The sequence below is a fragment of the Coffea arabica genome, chromosome 2e (genome assembly GCF_036785885.1).
Source record: "Coffea arabica cultivar ET-39 chromosome 2e, Coffea Arabica ET-39 HiFi, whole genome shotgun sequence".
Taxonomy (NCBI): Eukaryota; Viridiplantae; Streptophyta; class Magnoliopsida; order Gentianales; family Rubiaceae; genus Coffea; species Coffea arabica.
In genome coordinates, this window is record NC_092313.1 from 19,325,440 (window position 1) to 19,338,470 (window position 13,031).

A 13,031-nucleotide genomic window follows, 5' to 3' on the forward strand; every position below is an offset into this window, starting at 1 on the left:
TCAGTTATGGTGCTAATATTCTGAAAATCATGTTTAGAATTTGTTCGCTGAAGCAACATTATCCTCAATCACATGAAAATTGCCAAATTGCGTCAGACATGCTAGATTGGAAAAGACCTCACAGAAAAAGAACCTCCCAAGTCTTTAAAGAGGAAGTTCAACAATATTGTATCATCTTATGATCTTTCAGAATGGTATTCCTATATACATCAGACAGGCTTCACGAAGTAAACAATTTTCAGACAACTATTGCACAAATTGCAGCTAAAATGCATAAATCAGGAAAAAAGAATGACACGCAATGCATGACAGTTGAAAGAACACATAATGACTATGACTAGAATAAGGTTATATAATTATCTGTATGTCAATCCTTTTGTCACTTCAATCTGAATTGAAATCATGAAAACTGTCAGTTCATCTCTTGATCATGCCTGAATAGCAATCATCCAGTGCTGATTTTGCCGCTGGAAACAGAGAAGCTTACGAGTCAGATCCATTTGTTTAGCTCCCAGCGCTGGGTTTACCATTCTTGTTGCTAATTAAGTTCGGAAAACCATTTGAACTGAAGTCATATATGTGGCCCAATTTGACACGTTTAGTTTCCAAATATCTCTTGTTCTCTTTTGTAATGAAACTTTGAAGAGGGACGCGCCCAGCAACCGCTAGACCATAGCCCTTGAGCCCACTGTACTTTGCAGGGTTGTTTGTCATCAGCTTCATGGTTCGAACTCCAAGATCTCGCAGTATCTGCAGAAAATATTAGCCTCAGTCCTATGACATAGTAGGACAATAAAAAAGGAGAAGTGTGCATCCGCATTCAGTAAGCCAAGAAGCAAGAAAAAGGATGGGAGCGTATAAACAAATAAAACCATCTTACATCCCCTAATATTATTGAATGTGACACTTCACCAAAGATTACGAAGAAAAAGACTAAAAATTGATCATAAATGCTATCTGTGAACTTGATTCCAATAGCCACTATCATTTGGAAAAGTTTGCTTTTGCTCTGGAAATACATCAATGACGTTATACATGGTAATACCTGAGCCCCGATTCCATATTCTCTTGAATCAACCGGCAATCCAAGCTCTTCATTCGCTTCCACTGTGTCACGCCCAGCATCTTGTAGATTATAAGCACGAAGCTTGTGACCCAAGCCAATCCCTCTTCCCTCATGACCACGGAGGTATACCAGGACACCCCTACCAGCTTCCTCAATCTGTTCCATTGCAAGTGCCAACTGGTTTCCACAGTCACATCTGGCTGAACCAAATATGTCTCCTGTGAGGCATTCTGAATGTACTCTGACAAGAATATCATGCCCATCCCCAATCTCACCCTGGTCAAAACATAGAGCTCCTTAAATTTCTCTTCAGAGCCAACATAAACTTGCAACCTAAACTCTGATTTCGATGTATCTTTACATAATTCAAAAAATCATTTATAAGGGAATCAGTCACTTAGCCAGATTCTACAGCTGCCTAAACTGAATGCTGCAGAATGATATGTTGTTAGAAGGTTTGAAAATGTTATTTTGTGTTGTAAGTACACTCATGCAATATTATCTGGTTAAAACAACCATATCAGATGGGGATAATTGTACTGAATCTACTTCAAATAACTTCACATGAAGACAAAACTTGAACACATTCAAATGATTTTAGAGTAGTACTCAAGAACTTATATATAGAGCAGTTTGAGAAGTAAAGACCTTGACCATCGCAATATGCTCGATCCCATCTAAAATAGACCTATAACAGTGGGCAGTGAAAGGGCCCCACATGGTAGGTATTTTTGCAGCAGAAGCATGCTCCACCAGTTGATCTCTTTTCCTCCTATATCTGCAAATTTTGAGCATTTTCAAAAGAATTATCATCTTTGCATCCTTTCATGCTATGGCATCAATCAACCACCAAGCAAATATAAAGCAGGACGAAGAAATATATAAATGGCATGAATTTCACATCATGCAGGTGAGTTTTGATCACTTCTTGATGTGAAATACAGAAAGATGATGAAGAGACACAAATAATTCAACACATGACAAGGAAACAGAAGTAACATGTATAGCATAAAAAGTTCCATGACTTGGTAGATATTATTCGATGGATTAACATCTCGCCATACATCTCCTTTGTCAGATCTTCTAATAACTCTCCTATGACTCACAATGTTGGCTATAATCAACACATGCAGAAAATGCTAATTATCAAGTCAACACTCAAGATGCAGAATTAGAATTATTATTATTAACAATATATTGGAACAATATCAACATCAAAAGCCTAGTTCATTGGAAAGCAAAGAGATAGTCTGTTGACCAACCTGATCAAATCAGCTATAGATATAATCTTTATGTTCTCCTCCTCGGCAAATTGCCGAAGTCTAGGTAGTCTAGCCATGGAACCATCATCATCCACAACCTCACATAAAACTCCAACAGGTTCTAAACCCGCAAGCACAGAGAGATCTACAGAAGCTTCTGTGTGCCCAGCTCTTTTCAGGACACCGCCCTCCCTGTATTTTAATGGAAATATATGACCAGGGCGGTTGAAATCCTCAGGCTTTGAATCTTTGGAAGCAAGAGCCAGAACTGTTGTTGCTCTATCACGAGCTGATACCCCTGTACTTGTTCCATGTTTTGCATCCTGCAAAATTGTATAACAAAGACATACACAAGCATCATTTTACCAGCCTTTGACGCCATCAGCACTATCTACACCCTTTTCAGGTCCAACTCTGTAAAAAATTTCAATCCAAATCATAGATGCAGTACACTGACTAGAATTGTTTTATTTGCTTTATCTTTTTGGAGGGAACGGATAAAAAAAATTAAAAAAAATAAAATCATAAGAAATCTGAAATAACAAATAATAAAATGAAAAGTCTTCTAAATTTTAGGCAGGTTCTCCTAGACCACCACCTTGGGTATTTCCAGCCAGAAAAGTTCAAAACGTAATATAGAAGAGAAGTAAACTATGAAGAATCTAATGCTGCATCCAGAAAAGAAATGACTTACCACTGAAACTGTGAAGGCAGTGCAAAGCTTCTCCTCATTATCCTTACTGTTCACCATCAAAGGAATATTCAACCTTTCCAGGTCTTCTTCTTTCATACTAACACATACAATGCCAGTCCCATGCTTCACAAAGAAGGCCATTGCCTCTGGTGTAACCTTTGATGCTGCCATTATTAAATCGCCTTCATTTTCTCTATCTTCATCATCTACGACCAATACTATCTACAAATATGTGTTGAAGAATATAACAAATAGCATACAGAAGCACATGGTATTCATACTACATATTAAAATCCAATCCGAAAAGCAATTGTACCTTTCCATTACGAATGTCTTGAATGGCATCTGAAATGGAGGAGAAGCCTTCGGTGGGCCGATCCAAATCAGATTCATCATTATCAACTGGGAATCCAGTACTGCTAGGAGCAATATCTGCCACAAGAGTTCCAAATTGTACAGAATCAGGCTGTATCTGAATTCCAGTAGCAATGCCGCTGATTGGGGAATTCTTTACCACAGTATCAGCACCATTAGTATGAGAAAGGAGATTTCCTTCATCAGATACAAGTACAGACTTAATTCTACCATCCCCTTTGATATGGAGGCATGCTCTACCCTTCAGCCTGCTGGATTCTTCAGGACAACCGCTTTGAGGATAAAAAGTTCCACAATGTAGTCCATTGAAAAATCTGAAATTCTTTAATGCTCTAAAACAAAAGTAAGAAAGGTCAGCTAGATATCATGTCATTCTAGAATTCAAAATAAGGAAGCAAGAACAATAAAGTGCACATACACAACATAAAAGTTTCCACGCATGAAAGAACCTCCAAACAAATACAGGATTGAGTCTCATTTGGTACAACCCATATCTCTTTACATGCTAGAAGGAATACAAAGTGTATATCATCTTGACGTAGAAACTTCAAAAACTACCTATGCTTTCATTAACCAGGTTACAGGTTGTAGCACATTGACCTCAAAAAAATTGAGTACGGCAGGCAGGAAATAGAGACCATCTAAAATAAGAGCCTATAACATCAGAAAGAACAAAAATTTAAGAACAAGTTGGAAGAACTTTAAAAAGGTGCTGCAAAAATTGACTTTGAACTTGAATCAAGAACTATACTACCAGAACCTATTAGAAACCAAACTGATAACTACCAAATACATAGCCTTAGCTCACACCTTCCAGAAAATCACAAATCAGTCCCTCTCGATTCAAATTCAGAATCGAACAAACAGGACAACCAACTTCTCTTTTCACACCACCTGACCCTCGTAATGGATGAAATGTAGCAGTTCTTGGTTCGCAATAATCTCTTTCTCCCATAAACAAAAATAAAAATCGTATAGCAAAGGTCGGACAGAAAATTCTGCTTTTTTACATAAAAATCAAATCAAATCCAAAGAAAAATGGCTGAATATGGAAACGCCACAACCTTAAGGTAGCCTTTTCTTCGACCAATTTAAAATCCCAGTTAAGTAGGTTTGCGATGAAATAAAACCACTCAAGACTATATTCTCGTAAGGCATTAACACATAGGGATATATAAAGAAGAAAGAAAAATTAAATCAAAGTAGAGAGGGTAAAAGAGATGGAAAACATCTTACTGAGAGCGAGACAGAGTTGTTGAAGGGCAAGAAACATTGATAGAAGCCATTTTTCAATGAAGACGAACTTCTTAAACCTCACAAGAAAGGCTCAATCTGAGAAGGGGTCTCAAACTTTTAGCGCAAAAAGAATTGGTTATTGGCCCCTCTTCAGCTTACCCGAGAGGAAGAGGTCAGAGGAGATGGCCAAATTTTATAAGTAATGTTCAGGACGACAGGAATGAAGAAACGACTAGGAAACAGGTGAAATAATGGGAAAAAAACTGCCCTCCCCGCGGGTTACATGTATCCTGTTGTTCACCAACCAGTTATATTCTTTTTTGCTTCTGTTTCCTTTTTTTTTTTTTTTTTAAGGTCACCATTTGTTCATTGAATAAAGTAAAGTTGTTAAATTCTAGAACTCAATAATATTATTGTTAGAATCTCATGTTCTTTTCGTCCACTTCAGAAGTTTTAGAATTCATTCAACGAATGTCCAGCTACTTTGCATTGCAGCTTTAAACTCTACAAGGGTGACTCTTCCATCGCTGTTGGCATCCATTGGATCAAATATCTCGTCTAATAAATGTATTATTAATAAGATAGTATTAAAAATAAAAAAATTGATTTCTCTAGTTGAGATTGAACCCATCCCATACAATACCGAATCGAACTCAAACTCAAATTTTAAGTTTGTCTAAGATTTTTACTTGAATTTTTATTGGGAGTCCAAATTTTAAATCGAGTTTAATAGGTCAAATGTTTGATTCGATTCATCACCATCCAAATTGCCTCTACAAATGATGTATCTATCATTTAACGATCAAATTGAATTGAAAAGGATTTCAACTTTATTAGAAGCTACAAGAGGAGATTCGTAGTTTTGATTAACAGCAATCAAGTTTGTATACTTCTCATATACAGATATTATTAGATAGAGATTGGTATTTTGATTAACTATAATCAAATTTATAAACTTTCCATGCACATAATGTGTTTCTTCGCTGAAAATGTTCATCCATTCTCAACTGGAATATATGATTTTTAAAATTAGCAACGTCGTCGTCATCGTTATAAAATAACATATAGTCAATGAATATGAAATTGTCAATTAAACAACCTGCTGTATAACAAACACATATATATTACTATTTTCTTACCAATTGCAAATTTAGCGTTCTTTCGTAATAGTAAAATATAGAGCAAAGCAAACTCTCAAGGCACATATTGCTCTAGCAAGTTAAATGTTACTACTATTTTTTTCCTTGAAAATAACAAAAATATACTACAAACCGCTTAAGAAAATTTTGCACATTATATACCAAATGATTTCAGTACAAATCTTCGTTGTAGCAAGTAAATTACCGCGCAATGGCTGTAGCAATAAGATAAGGAAGAGAAAATAAATACCAAAATACTACTGTATTATTAGATGTTTCTCCTCCAATCATTCAAGACTGTCAGCCACCTACGTGCCGTGCAGGTAACCACATGTAGGCAGGCAGGGGCCAAAAAGAAGGGGGTAGGGACCCTCCAACCCAATGCCTCTGTTTGCTGTCCGCCATCCATTAATCAGGAATTAGCTACCGTTTCGACAAAAAAAAAAATAAAATCAGGAATTAGCCATCCCAATACTTTTTAAAAAGAAAATCATAAAATGAAACTTTTATCAATAAATGGGCTAAAAGTATAGAAAAGGCCAAAAAAAAAAAGAAAAAGAAAAAGCGGCAAGTAATAGCAAAAGAAGGAATATTGCCATATAAAAAGAAGACAAAGAAAAGAAGAGGAGGAGGAAGAAAAGAAAGATACACTCGTTCGTACGCTGCTTGACGTTCCAATGTATATCCTCCGTCATGATGCACTGGATACGACCAGGAGCCATCGTCCATATTTCCTCAACTCTTCCCCCTCGGTTTCTTTTCGCATCAAAACTTTGACCTGCCCTGTCCAAGTCCACACGTCATCCCTGCAAGCCATCAACCAGAAAAAAAAAAAGTCAAACCCTGTGCTCAGTCAAATCTTCCCAACATTTTTTAGTACATCATTTACGATTAATTTGACAGATGCATGTTTTTATCAGTATTAGGACGTAGCAGCGTATACACGGAAATGGGGCAGGGGACGGTAATCAAAATAATCGTTCATGAGCTGTTTACGGTTAAGATTTAGTCAAAAAAAATTTGTACGGTCCAAATTTCATCTTGTATTTCGATTTTAACAACATGTGTGGGACTCATAAAATTTTGTTCTAAAATTACACGTTATTGAAAGTAAGTTACATCATGTGCAAACAAAGTTACGCGCTGTACAAAATGCACATAACTTCTAGGAACGGTTGCACCTGCCCGTGGTCTGCATATACACATACTCATAATTATGACAATAACTATATGGTAATTAATTTTATCACATCCATCCGGTGACTTAATTGTTTGTCAATCCTAATCTATTCACAGCAGCTGGTGTTGGCCTTCTATTTTCAACATACATGCTGCAACTTGGAATTAAATGATTTTGTAAAACCATGCAACATGAAAATTGCCTTAGCATCATGCATGGCGACATCATAACAGCCCCACTTCTTCCCGCTCCAAATTAAGAAAAGGAAAACACGACGACATCTTTTTATAAATTTGTGCCCAAGTTTATCATTCCATCCCAAATGATTTTGGGGTGTGATTGCATCGGATCACTAGTTTGGGCTTCCATTCTCATCTACACTGATCGAAATTACATTATTTAGCCCAAGCCCAGATGATCTCATCACGAACTGGTAAAGCCATATGAGAAAGGTTCAACTGATGACAACGAATAAGAAACTCATCCGTATTTGATTAAAAAATTAGGAAACAAAATTAATGTCTCATTAATTGCAAAAACCCCTTGTCGATAGCTTATAAATTGAATCCCATAGATATATTCCGATAAAAGTCTGCCAAACACCAACAATCCCACTTTCATTAACTCTTAAATCCCATTCCTTGGTCTCATACATACCCCTCAACCAAACGGGTAGTTTATGTATCTCCGCCTAGGCTAGCGCAGCGCATGACTGGCTTTGAAGAGTCGAGTGAGAAGGATTGGCATTGGTGCGGACAAATGGTCCAAAAGTTCAAACAAATGTTGGCCATTCCTCAGCGCAGCGGCTGTTATTAGGAGACGTGAAGGTCACTCATTTTGGAACTACCCCTACACCTTTTGGTTCTCCACCCCTACACTTCAGAGACGGAACAAAGGTTTAAACATTAAAGCAACATTAAACCATTTTCAATCGAAGAAAGGGGTGTTTAAAAGAACCGACTGAATCCCTTGTAAATTACAGTAGAAATGAAGAAAATAATAATAATATTCTCCCGTACATTTCACATCCCTGCCTTTTAAGTAAGGTTGCAATCAAGTCGAATTAAGATTAATAATTAGTACACTATCCAAGTAAAAATTCTTGGATTTAATTTCTTCAAATTTTTCAAAGTTGAGATTGAAGTCGAACTCGAGTTTACTTTACCTTACTCAAGTTTAAGCTCTACTAAGTCGAATTTAATCGAGTTCAATTGAGTTGTTAAGCTTGATTTTTAAAGTAATTTTCATAATTTTATAATAAATACTATATTAAAAATATACTACTCAATAAGACTCAGCAAATATTTAAAGTTTTAATTTTTTTTCACTCAAATTCGACTCGATTTCCTTGTAAAGTTGCTCAAACTCAATTATCGTGGACTTGGATCAAGCCTACCCCGGTCCAAGTCTTAGCAGATGACCCTTCAAGCAAGAACACATAATAGAATCCGTATCCATGATAGTAACAGGATAATTTTTTAAAGCGAGAAACTCAAAAGTACCACCATCATTCGTCCAATATTATATGTATGGTTGTTCATCCAATAAAATACGGTGACTATTTCTATGGTTCAAATAAACAAATTCCAAATTGTTTCCCCTCCTCTCGTTTGCATCATACTCCATGATACAATACTGCCAGTGCGACAAAACAGAAGGCAGAAATTTACAACAACAATAGAAAAGAACTCGGTAACCAACCGAACGCTCCCTCCCTCCGTGGCCTTCGTAGTTTCCGCTTCCCCACTCCTAAAACCTCCCTACCAACGCCACCACTGACCACCATCTATTTACACACACAACACTCACTCACTCACTCATCTACATCCACCACCATCGCCACCATCACCATAACCTCATGGAGAGCTCTGTTCTCCACTCTCCATTTTTGTCCTCCACCTCCTTTTCTCGCGTCTCCATCCACCACTTGCGACCACGGCTTTCCACCGCCCTCCCCCCCATCTCATCCTCCCTTAAACCATCACTGCTTTCCATCTCCGCACCCAAATTCTCTCTTCAGAATTTCTCCCCTTCACCCCCTAAACTCCTTTACAAAAAACTCTCTCCCCCCCACTCCTCCAGTAACGACAGTGCACCCTCCACCACCGAGCTAAAAACCGTCGCCCTGCAAGGTGCAAAGATCATCCCTTTAATCATTTCAGTCTCCATTGGACTAATTGTCCGTTTTCTAGTACCCAAACCCCCAGAGGTCACCCCTCAGGCCTGGCAGCTCTTATCAATCTTCCTTTCTACAATTGCTGGCCTCGTCTTGAGCCCACTACCCGTGGGAGCCTGGGCGTTCTTGGGATTAACTACCGCAATTTTGACGAGAACTCTCCCCTTTACAATCGCTTTTAGTGCATTTACTAACGAAGTTATTTGGTTGATTGTCATTTCCTTCTTTTTCGCTCGCGGGTTTGTGAAGACGGGGTTGGGGGATCGAATTGCTACCTATTTTGTCAAATGGCTGGGGAAAAGTACTTTGGGATTGTCTTATGGGTTGACTTTGAGCGAGGCTTTGATTGCACCGGCAATGCCGAGCACTACCGCCAGAGCTGGTGGTGTTTTTTTGCCCATTATCAAGTCGTTGTCGCTTTCGGCTGGGAGTAAACCCGGTGACCCCTCGGCTAGGAAGCTGGGCGCGTATTTGGTTCAATCACAGTTCCAGGTTTGGCTCTAGTTCTAGCTCTGATTTATTTGTGATGCATCTGTTTGAATTGAATTTAGTTGATTTCTATTGATTTTCAGGTACCATAGAGTTGCAAAATGAAGTGAAAGGTTTTTTTTTTTTTTTTTTTTTTTTTTTTTTTTTTTTTATAATTACAGATGTTTAGCTTATTTGTCCTGGATGTATGCGTTCACTGAGGCTTGGTAGGTTAGTTAAACAGTTTATTTACTGAACTTAGAATTCTATAAGAAAGCAGAGAGGATGATGATGAAACTTTTGAAGTTACTCTGAACTAGTCTCTCTCTGGCACAGAATTAAAAGGAGCTTAATTGGATTTTAACCTGAAGAAATACTTGATAGGCAATCCAATATTTAATGATAACGACTCAATTTCTGAAAGATGTTCAGGGTTCATGGGATGATTGTTACAGAATTATTGCTTTGTTCTTCATAAGATAATCGCTAGAGAATTCTTTTTCTTTTGGTCAGACGATTGCTATAGTTAGTATTGCTTAACAACCAAAATTCTTTGGTGGCAATTGAAGGAGGGATTCAACAGACTTTAGTATCATAAGATTTTTACTCTTTGGCACTTTAGGAGGGGAAAAAACTTTTTATTTCTGTGGTAGAATTGTAAGACAGAATGAAGGCAAATTCTTTATTAAAACTTGTTCTGTGAGTTCTTGCTGAAATTTTTGTTGAAAGTTTACAGCTTTTTCCTATTTCCTTTACGGTACTATCTTCACATGGGTGAATATGCTCTCATTTTCCTTGCCGCGTGACAGATGTTTTTCTACCTTTTCTCATGAATTATTTTGTTTCTTGTAAATTAAACATCTCATGCATTGCTCTGTTGTGATGCGTGACAGTCTGCTGGTAACTCTAGTGCTCTTTTCCTGACTGCTGCAGCTCAAAACCTGCTTTGTCTCAAGTTGGCTGAAGAACTTGGGGTAGTAATTGCAAGCCCTTGGGTTTCTTGGTTCAAGGCTGCTAGTTTACCTGCATTTGTTTCCCTCATAGCTACTCCTCTAGTCTTGTACAAACTTTATCCTCCTGAAACCAAGGATACACCTGATGCACCTGCTATGGCATCCAAAAAGCTGGAGGTTATGGGTCCAGTTACGAGGAATGAATGGGTGATGGTTGGTACAATGCTTCTAGCAGTCTCCTTGTGGGTATTTGGGTAGGTATCTTTTATACGGTGTAGCCTGTTCCCTGTTGTACCTTTAGAATGTTTTTCATTTCAATGAACTAAGGGTGATAAATTGAGGTTCCGCACGCTAGTAATACCAAATAATATGTCATGAAAGTCTTGAAAATCTAAAAGTGTGTTTGCAGTATAATGTTTCTTGGATATTGCTTGATGTGGTCGACAACTGTTGTCTGTACTCGTTACTTTTTTTTTTGGTACTAGCATTTCTGAGAGTACAGATAATTGATAATTGTCTATTGGTCCATTCTTCTGTCTAGGTAATCTTTTCCACTTAAGGTACTGATCCTTGTCTTATTCACCCAGGGATGCTCTTGGTATTGCTAGTGTTGTAGCTGCCATGCTTGGTTTATCAATACTACTATTGTTGGGAGTGCTCGATTGGGACGATTGCTTAAGTGAAAAATCAGCTTGGGATACTTTGGCTTGGTTTGCAGTCCTTGTTGGTATGGCTGGTCAACTAACAAACCTTGGCATTGTAAGCTGGATGTCCTGTTGGGTTGCCAAAATTCTTCAGTCTCTCTCATTGAGCTGGCCTGCTGCGTTTGGTGTCCTTCAGGCTGCTTACTTTATTATCCACTACTTATTTGCTAGTCAAACTGGTCATGTGGGAGCATTGTATTCTGCTTTTCTTGCTATGCACTTGGCATCCGGGGTGCCTGGTGTATTGGCAGCACTAGCTCTGGCATATAATACAAACTTATTTGGTGCTTTGACACATTATAGTAGTGGCCAAGCAGCTGTATACTTTGGAGGTGCGCTTAGTCTCTTTCTTGTGTCAAATTTTTGTTGTTCTCATGCTAGTCTTATAATCAGCTCCACTTACATCCTTCATCCTCCATTCCTCTTCCAAGAGTATTTACCTGCAAACACTTTGTTTTCTGGCTAGAAGTAGGTCTTCATTTTATGTTCATGACAGTGAAGGGAGTGGGTTGGCAGGATGGATGTCTTCTTTTAGTGTGAAAATTTGGAAAAGATAGGAAAAGGAGAAAAAGTAGACTTGAATTGGTTTGATTTGCTTTTGTATTGGAGTTTATTCTTTCTATGTTGCATATTTTTACTGATCAGGTGTTTCTTTTCTTTCCTTAATCCAACAGCTGGTTATACGGATCTTCCGGACGTCTTCAAATTCGGCTTCATAATGGCCCTCATTAATGCATTAATATGGGCCGTGGTAGGAACTTTCTGGTGGAAGTTTCTGGGTCTGTACTGATCTTCAATCTAGTGTAAGTAGGTTTTTTGGTCTTCAGGTTCTCTTTATTATTGTTGCTCGTCGGCCTTAGGCCGCAGTGCCCAACAACTTATTTTAGAAAGAGTCACCAAAATACAAGCTAAGATTATAGTTCGAGCTCATTTTCTACATCACACCGATGTAATATTATTCTTTGATGGAATCTGGAAGATTTTGCTTTCTTTGGATGAGAGTTTAAGGCTACTGTTTATCAAATTTATTGCCTTGTTGCGGTTTTGATGCCTTCACTTTGTAATTTGGTCATGGAAAGCATATTTAGCAACCAATAATTTCTCTCCACGTATAGTATAGTTAATAAGCTTCATCTTCTCTGGTTGGGATGTTTCTATCCTCGGGTGGAGTGCAATTCTGGGATGCTTTCCTTGGGAGGTAAGTTAAGGACCATAGCTTGACGGTTAATGGAAATTTAGCACTTATTGCAAAAGAACTGATAATGGTGATCGCCCATGTTTCTGTGAATCGAAATCAAGGCAGCTCGGATCGCTTGATTGTTATATTTTTACTGTAGCTTCTTTGCAGCCCATTTTTGGCAATACACGGGGGAATAAATAAATTAGATTTTCCACTTTGCATTTAGCTTTTTGCTTGTTGGGGAACCCAAATCTTGCAACCTCTAGTTTCATCAGATAAGATACTTCGACGAGTGAAATCATTCTAACACCGGAGATGTTAGGGTTTTAGTCGCTTAAGCTACCATCCAGAAGAAAATATAGTAGTGAGAAGACAAAAGTCTCAAGTCACCAAGATCTTAAAACGTAACGTAAATAACCTTTGTGGTTCGCAATTGGCGTGGTATGCTAATGAGAATCAGCAATTGCCAAGTAACTGCTGATCAAAGGGTCTAGGCATGGCTGCACAGTAGCCTGGTTGAGAATGAGAATTGCACATCCGAGTGCATTTAATAAACAATTTTTTTTTTGAACTAAGAAAACATGTACTTGCGAATTTT

General features: G+C 38.0%; 2 protein-coding genes across 2 annotated transcripts; one reads left to right on the forward strand and one right to left on the reverse strand.

Moving 5' to 3' along the window:
• Positions 1–79: 79 nt before the first annotated feature.
• Positions 80–4,874, reverse strand: LOC113731635 (bifunctional riboflavin biosynthesis protein RIBA 1, chloroplastic). Its single transcript, XM_027257007.2, has 7 exons — positions 4,634–4,874; positions 3,339–3,729; positions 3,023–3,244; positions 2,329–2,651; positions 1,715–1,844; positions 1,046–1,342; positions 80–750 (listed from the first exon to the last, which is right to left on the reverse strand). Exons 1-7 carry the CDS (start codon positions 4,681–4,683, stop codon positions 505–507), a joined length of 1,659 nt encoding a protein of 552 aa, XP_027112808.1. The 5' UTR covers positions 4,684–4,874; the 3' UTR covers positions 80–504.
• A 3,650-nt stretch (positions 4,875–8,524) lies between these two features.
• On the forward strand, positions 8,525–12,277 carry LOC113731634 (dicarboxylate transporter 2.1, chloroplastic-like). The gene is made up of 4 exons (XM_027257006.2): positions 8,525–9,620; positions 10,490–10,803; positions 11,137–11,585; positions 11,928–12,277. Exons 1-4 carry the CDS (start codon positions 8,811–8,813, stop codon positions 12,041–12,043), a joined length of 1,689 nt encoding a protein of 562 aa, XP_027112807.1. The 5' UTR covers positions 8,525–8,810; the 3' UTR covers positions 12,044–12,277.
• Positions 12,278–13,031: the final 754 nt, after the last annotated feature.

What these genes read in the sequence shown, in the direction of transcription:
- LOC113731635 (XM_027257007.2), bottom strand. Translation starts at nt 4,683, where the DNA reads ATGGCTTCTATCAATGTTTCTTGCCCTTCAACAACTCTGTCTCGCTCT. An exon ending in AAGACATTCGTAATGGAAAG is followed by an intron (nt 3,245 to 3,338) that starts GTACAATTGCTT and finishes ACATATTTGTAG; the next exon opens with ATAGTATTGGTCGTAGATGA. An exon ending in AGCATATTGCGATGGTCAAG is followed by an intron (nt 1,343 to 1,714) that starts GTCTTTACTTCT and finishes TGTTTTGACCAG; the next exon opens with GGTGAGATTGGGGATGGGCA.
- LOC113731634 (XM_027257006.2), top strand. Translation starts at nt 8,811, where the DNA reads ATGGAGAGCTCTGTTCTCCACTCTCCATTTTTGTCCTCCACCTCCTTT. An exon ending in GTCTCCTTGTGGGTATTTGG is followed by an intron (nt 10,804 to 11,136) that starts GTAGGTATCTTT and finishes TTATTCACCCAG; the next exon opens with GGATGCTCTTGGTATTGCTA. An exon ending in AGCAGCTGTATACTTTGGAG is followed by an intron (nt 11,586 to 11,927) that starts GTGCGCTTAGTC and finishes TTAATCCAACAG; the next exon opens with CTGGTTATACGGATCTTCCG.